The sequence below is a fragment of the Physeter macrocephalus genome, chromosome 15, assembly GCF_002837175.3.
Source record: "Physeter macrocephalus isolate SW-GA chromosome 15, ASM283717v5, whole genome shotgun sequence".
NCBI lineage: Eukaryota > Metazoa > Chordata > Mammalia > Artiodactyla > Physeteridae > Physeter > Physeter macrocephalus.
In genome coordinates, this window is record NC_041228.1 from 68,108,467 (window position 1) to 68,116,016 (window position 7,550).

Sequence of the window (7,550 nt, forward strand, 5' to 3'; positions counted from 1 at the left end):
TATAGCTACAGAATTAGAATTATACTAAACCTATGGATTAGGTGACATCTTTACAATGTCTTGCAGTCCATGAATATGCTATGTCTCTCTATTTATTTAGGTCTTCTTTGAGTTCTTTCTCCCGCATTTTTTTGTTTTCATCGTAAGATCTTGTATGTTTTGTTACATTTATAATTAAGCCTTTCATTTTTTTGGCTCTATTGTAAATTTTTTTTTTTTGGTTTCCAAATGCATAGGAATAATACATAAAAATAAAATAGATTTTCATGTGTTGACTTTGTATCCTGACCTTGTTAAACTCAGTTATAAGTTCTAGATATATTTCGGTAGATTCCTTGGCATTTTCTGCCTAGACAATTATGCTGACCGTCAATGAGGAAAATTTGTTTCTTCCATTCCAACTGTGTGCCTTTTCTTTCTTTTGCTTTATTGTACTGGCTAGGACCTCCAGTATGATAATGAATAGGAGTAGTGAAAATGTATATCCTTGCCTTGTTTCCAGTCTTAGCATTCAGGTTTTCACTGTTGAATTTTTTCATTAATGAGCATGATTTTGGCTGTAGATTGTTTTTTTGAAGATGTCCTTAATCAAATTGAGGATGTTTGCTAAGTTTTTATCATGAATAAGCGTTGAATGCTGCCAGGTGCTTTCCCCTCATCAATTGATAAGATCATGTAGTTTTTATCTGTTAGTCTGTCAGTGTGGTCAATTACGTTGCTTGATTTTCTAATATTGAACCAGTCTGCATTCCCAGGATGAACCCCTCCTATTGGTTGCGGTGTACTTTTATATATTGCTGAATTTGATTTGCTAATATTTTGTTGAGGATTTTTACATCTATATTCATAGGGGACACTGGTCTGTAGTTCTCATTTCTTGTACTGTTTTTATCTAGTTCTGGTTTCAGGGTTATGCTGGCCTTATAAAATAAGTTGACAAGTGTTCCCCTTCTATTTTTTGAAAGAGAGAGTGTTGGTGTTATTTCTTCTTTAAATGTTCCACAGGATTTACTAGTAAAACTATCTGGGCCTAGAGACTTCTTTTTCCAGGAAGTTTCAGACTACAATTTCTTTAAAAGACAGGCTTTTAATAAAAATCCCCATTTAAAATTTTTTTTAAAACTGTGGCCTCCAGAAAATTAATTCCCACTTAGTATAATAATTAATATGTACCAGCTGTGGAGAGTAGTTTCAAAGGAAAGAAAAGATGTGGTCCTGCCTTAATATAATTATGGCACAACATTGGTCAAAAAGCACTTTCAGATGGATTATACAAATATGTGACTAAGAAGAAAGACAGGATAGAACAATGGCTAAGAGCATGCACGAACTTTGGCAAGTGATAAACATATATGCTACTGTAACCTTAGGCAATTAACTTCTCTAACCACTTTTCCTCATTTGTAAAAGAAGAATAATATATAAATGGCTGAGTTGTAAGAATTAAGTGAGTTAACGCTTGTCAAGGGCTTCATACAAAGTAAACACCTAGTAAGTAGTTGCTATCATTAGTGTGACTTTACTGGAAAAATGATAACAATGTATACAGAAAAGAACAGTGCCATGGATTGAAAGTAAGTACTTTACACCCCTCTAAAGAATTATATAACTTTAAAGTTTTAAGGAAACTTAAGCGCTTATGTGTTCAGTTTTATTATTCTGTAAATATGTAGCACTTGGTGATTTAAAATTTATGGAAAATTCTGGGACTTCCTTGGCAGTCCAGTGGTTAAGACTCCGAGCTCCAACTGCAGGGGGCGTGGGTTTGATTCCTGATTGGGGAACTAAGATCCCGCATGCTGCTCAGTGGCGCAGCCAAAAAAATAAATTAAATAAATAAAAATAAATAAAATAAAACTTATGGAAAATGCTATTACTTCCAACTTCAAGCTCTAGATCTGCAATCTTTTTTACCACAACATTCTAATTTTTTTGAAACTTCACTTTGATTATCGAATACCACATTATAGTCTCTTATTGAATAAAAATGTGCTTGCTCTTCTTATCTTTTTTCTAAGTCAAATTCTTCAATCTACCATCCTCTTCCTCTTTCTGTCCTGTTGTTTTGACACTTTTTCTGCAGAACAGTGAGCAGGGCCTCTGAGTTCGAAGACACACTTTATTCACTTATTTCCTTAATAAACAAGATGAAAGCAGACTGATAAATGAGGAATATCAAAGTATCATACAAGCCTCTTCAAACGAAAAGCAAGAAAACAGACTTGACTCACTGTGGTGATGGCCTTTCTTTTAGTCATGTCATTACCATGGTTTCACCAAAACTGATCATTTCTGTGTTAAATCCATGTCTCCCATCTTTTACTAAGTTGCCTGCTTTATCTTTTCTTACATCCCTGGTCTTCAAAAATTTGCAGTTTGAATAAGCACTACTATGGCTATATAATTAGGTGTAAAGTATGAGGTAGACAGAGCTATAAAAGGCTAGAAAAGGGAGGGATTTGTGCTGTTGGAGATAAAAGGAGAAAACTTAGAAGGGTATGAATTTCAACGAGGCTTTGAAGGTTGGGAAGCCTTTGGGGAGAGCAAACAAAAGAGAGGTGGTGGTGGGAGCTCTGGATTGCTGAAGGATGGACAAAGGCATACAGGTGCAGAAAAGCGTGGTGTTTGTATGGACATGTGGTATGCAGATGAGAGGAAGGAAGGGGGTGGATTTGAAGGAGGAACGGGCTGGAACTTGAGTGCCTACATCTCTATTTCAGTGGAGGAGGGAGTGGGCAGGGAAAGTTACATGCAAAGACTGTTCAGAGAGGCAGTATAGCTTAGTTGTTTATAGAGTATGGGCTTATAGAGTATGGGCTCTGGAGCCAGATTTCCCAAATTGGAATCCTGGCTCCACCATGTATAATTTGCATGATGTGGACAAGTTGTCTAAATTCTCCATGTCTCAGTTTCTTCATCTATAAATCAGGAATAATAATGGAAACTTCTTCATTTGGGTTATTGTGCTTGGCTCATAATAAGCTCCATATAAATGTTAATAATTATCACCATTGCCATTGAGACATAAGCTGGAAAGTCAGGGAGGGGTCAGATTATAGAATATTTTGAAAGCTAATAGAATTTAGAGATCATGTAAAAGACTACTGGAGGCATCATAGTTTTTTTTTTAGTCAACTGGATACACAGTGATGCTATTTTTAGTTGTTAACTAATCTTGGCTTTTAACATCAATCAGATATACTCAGCATTAATTAAAACTTTATTCACATTTTATTTGATTCTCATGTTACACTGAACTTGTATTTGAAAGGATGATAAAGCGCACCAACCAAGTCCCTAAGACCCAGGTCAAAGTCTTTCATTGTTTGATATTATTTAACGATTTGGAAACAGTGGGAATATTATCCAAAGAGAAAAGTCGAGGCAGCTAATATACAGCAAAGTTATATACGAAAGGGAAAACGATGAGGGGTAATTAATGACAGGAAGGTGAGATTGCAGACAGAGGCAAAAATGAACTCAGCAAAGCAATCATGTATAAGAAAAATATATTTTAAAATTTAGAGGACAGGCATTTGTAGAATTTAAATGTTTTGAAAATGAGTCAAATGCAAGTAAATACTGAAATTGAATTTTTTATTTAAATAGACTGGATAAGCACCAAGCAATGACAATAATAAAAAATAAAAGGAAACATATGTACAGGGAAATATACTGAAATTTTAGTGAAAAATTGCCTGACCCTGGCATCCTTTCCGCTATAATTGTGAATAAAAGACTAAAAATATTATCTTTCCCTTTATCTTCCAAGAACATCAGATTTATTTAGAGTCTTACCCTATTTTTTTGCTTCAGGCAGGTAAGAGTTAATATCCTGAGTTTCAGGCTGGGTGAGGGTGTCCATCTCCCGAGGCTGTTCTCCTCCTGTCAACCCCCCTCCCCCCACACCCCGCAATCCCCACCACCTTTTGGGTGAAGTCCTAGACTCAGCAGATGAGGATGGATTGTCCTCTGGAAGAAAGGAGTGTGGAGGCCATTCCTTCTGAGAGGGTCAGGTCATATCTCAGAGGAGTCGATTCTTTTAGAACTGAAAGCTGTACCCTCACCCTCAAACACGCTCCTATCCCAGTCTAGGCCATCTCCACAAACAGCATTTCTACTCATTCACGGGCTCTGGTCAGGAACATGGCATTCACTGTGATCTCTTCCTTTTTCTTATCTTCACTCCAATTCACTACTAAATCCTATCCATTCTGCCACCAAAGTACATCTCAAATCTGTCCACTTTGCTCCATCTCCACTGCCATCACTCAGACACCACTGGTCTAGCTAACATTTATGCAAATTAGGAAAAGGAGCCCCTTCACCTGGGCAGATGCTGGAGCTGAAGTCCAGCCCCATTTTGCTAACTTTGTGCAGGGCGTGGTCTCCCCAACCTTGCATGATGGTCCTGGACCGCAGTGTAAACCATGCTGCATTGTTGTAATCATCTCCTCACCGTTCTGCCCACATCCAATCTTGTGCCCTTCCAATTCATTCTCCACACAACAGAGGGACTACTTTTAAATCGCCAATTTGATAACTTCACTCCCTACTTAACCCTTCAATAGATTTCTGTCACTACTGGGATGAAATCCCAGACCCTTAACATGGCCTACAGGTTTCTGTATGATCTGGTTCCTAGTTTCCTCTTTATCCTTACTGGCACCATTTCCCTTAGATAACTTTCAGCCACACTGCCTTGTTTTGTTTCCTGAAACTTGGCAAGCTTCTCCCCAACCAGAAGAGACCACTGGGAAAGTTCTTTCCTGACTTAGTTTGGCTAATTTCTATTCTTCTTTCAGGCCTCAGTTTAAAATGTTACTTCTTCAGGGAAGCATCTCTGAATCCAAAATCTAAAGTAGATCTCATAGCACTTTAATCATACACTTATAATCATATTCACTAGTGACTTAATATATTTTCCCCTACTACATACTGTAAGCACCTAAGTTGGGTGTGATCTCAACTTAGCCCAGTGTCTCATTCACCCAGGTTTCTATTCAACAAGGCCTCTCTATGCCAGTGACTATGCTAGATGCTAGACATATAAAAATGAATAGATAGATGAGGTCCTTGGTCTTATGAGGGAAACAGACAACCAATAAACAAGCAGACAAGATGATTACAGATTTTGATATGTGCTATGTAGTATACTCTGTTTAAGCGCTGAGATTTCTGTCTGTATTATTCATTAATGAATGCCAAGTGTATTGCTTAGGATAAGGCTAGCTGCTAAACATAACTCAAGTATACTTTGCCCATGTAAAGTCCAAAACAAATATTGAACGGCTCTCCATCAAATGCTAATTCAGGGACCTAGGCTCCTTCTAACCTGTGGCTCTGCCATCTTCAGCATGTGGCCACAGAAGGGAAAGAGTATGGAAGACAGCTTGTGGAAGATTTTTTTTTTTCTTTAATGAGCTAAATCTGGATGGCTACACTTAACTGCAAGGGAGACAAGGGAACACAGTGTACCTCTGTGCTAAGGAAGAAGAGTAAATAGATTCAGTTATCAGCTAGCACCTTCCACAGTACCCGGCACAAAACTGGCATTACAAAGAAACAAAAATAAATTAGAAATGGAGCTTGTTCTCATTTTATAATCTATTAGAACGTACACAGAAATCAATATTATGTCTGATCTAGTATACTGAACCTCTAACTTTCAGGAATCTAGAAATAGTCTTTAGAGTAAAATTAATTTATTTATAGATTTGCTTCTCAGCACAAGAAAGTTTAAAAAATTAATCTACTAGTCCACTTTAATTCAGGATCACCTTCAAGGTTTCCATTTTTATTCCCCATGGTTTTTAGCCTGTCCCAAATCACAGCCTCTCCATTCTTGAGTTTAGATGGTTGCATCAGGACAAATCCATAGTCAAGGCAACAGAATGGATCAGAACAGTGAGCGACATATTCCAACAATTTGGGATCTAGTGTTGATAGAGCTACACAGTAGCTTTGAACTTGTAAAGATGTGCAACCTAGCTAGATCACCATGTAAATAAATTCTATGCATATATTTTAATGGTATTCTTTGTAATTTTCTGCTCTGAATGAAACACTGTAGAAGTCTAAATTATTCTTTGGTATCAAAGCAGACACATGGTCACATGTGTGCGGTAATCTGTACTTAAAGCTTTTCCATTCTGAAACTGGTTTTCATGTCCTGGACCGAATCTTAAAGGCACAGAAACACAGAGCTCTAAGGGACCTCATCAATCAGAAGCATTCATCTGTTCCCTTAACTTTAGTATGAATTCAGAAGAGATCTGAAATCTAGCGTTTACCGATGTATCCTACAGAGATGAAAAAGTGAAACATTCCTGAATCCGTGTCAAATCGGTTTTACTCTTCCCAAGAGAGAATCCTGAGGCAGTCGACGATCACGGTCCTGGAGAGCAGTTTCGTGCAGCTGGTAATTAGAGTCGAGCGCAGCAGGTGGAAACAGCGCGGCTGAGCGCGGGCCATGCGGGTGTTTCCGCGCCCCCTGGAGCGGAAGGGGTTGCGCACCCACCTACGGGATCTCCAGAAAGTCGGAGAAGCTGCTGCACCGTAGCCAGGAGTCCCTTCACTCGGTGGGAAAAGCGGCCCCGGGCAAGTTCCAAAGCGCAGCCGCCCAGAAGACCCCGAGGGGCCGGGCGCGGCGCTGCAGGACGCCCGCCACGCCCCACGCCGCCCTGCAGGCGAACGCGGGAGGCGACGAGGCCCCGCCGGGCCGCCGTAGCGCTGCGGCTCGAGCAGCTCCTCTCGCGCCACCCTCCGCCCCCTGCCTCCCGGCGGCGCCGCGGCAGCTCTGGGCAGCAAACGCCGCCGCCGCCGCCGCCGCTGCTTCCTCCTCTGCAGCCGTTCGGCCGCTGCGTGACGCGTCGTTTCCTCCCAACATGGCGGCCGGGGCAGGTTGGCGGTGATGGAGGCCAGTCTGCGGCCACAGCGGGTGCTAATTCCCACAGTAGCCAGGGCAGCCCTGCTCTCGCTGGGCCTCTAAGCCGCCGCCTCGTCCCTTGGCCCCGGGCTGACGGCCACCGGGCTGGGCTCCCTCTCCGCCCCCGGGCCGGAGGGGCGAGTGAGGGGGGTGGCCGGGAAGCTACCCCCGGGCCGGGAGAAGCGGAGGTCCCACGGGCGCGGCCCTCCAGGGGCGGCCCCTCGGGGGGCGGCGAAGACCTCTGCGCCCTGTACCGCTGCCGGCCCGGCTCGCCCGCCCCTTCCTGATCCAGCGGCTGCCCTCCACGCCTCCTCTCCCCCACCTCCACCCCCTCTCCTTTCTCTCCGTTCTTCCTCCTCCTCCCCCCGCCCCCCCTCCTTCCAGCCGCTGGGAGCCGCGGGTCGGACGAGCCGCCGCCTCCTTCTCTGCGTCCATGTATGAGGGGAAGAAGACGAAGAACATGTTTCTGACCCGGGCCCTGGAGAAGATTTTGGCCGACAAGGAAGTGAAGAAGGCGCATCACTCCCAGCTGCGCAAAGCGTGCGAGGTGGCGTTAGGTGAGCGGGGAGGGGGCCCGAGGGATGGGGGAGGGTACCGCGGGGGGGGGGGTCGCCGGGGGCTC

General features: G+C 42.7%; 1 protein-coding gene across 1 annotated transcript in view; it reads left to right on the top strand.

The window, feature by feature from the left end:
* Positions 1 to 6,764: 6,764 nt before the first annotated feature.
* ARFGEF1 (ARF guanine nucleotide exchange factor 1) overlaps positions 6,765 to 7,550 on the top strand; it is a 144,697-nt gene continuing 143,911 nt past the window's right edge. The window contains exon 1 of the mRNA XM_024126954.3: positions 6,765 to 7,485. Within this exon, the coding sequence (XP_023982722.1) occupies positions 7,362 to 7,485 (124 nt within the window). The 5' untranslated portion in view covers positions 6,765 to 7,361. The remainder of the gene's footprint in view (positions 7,486 to 7,550) is intronic.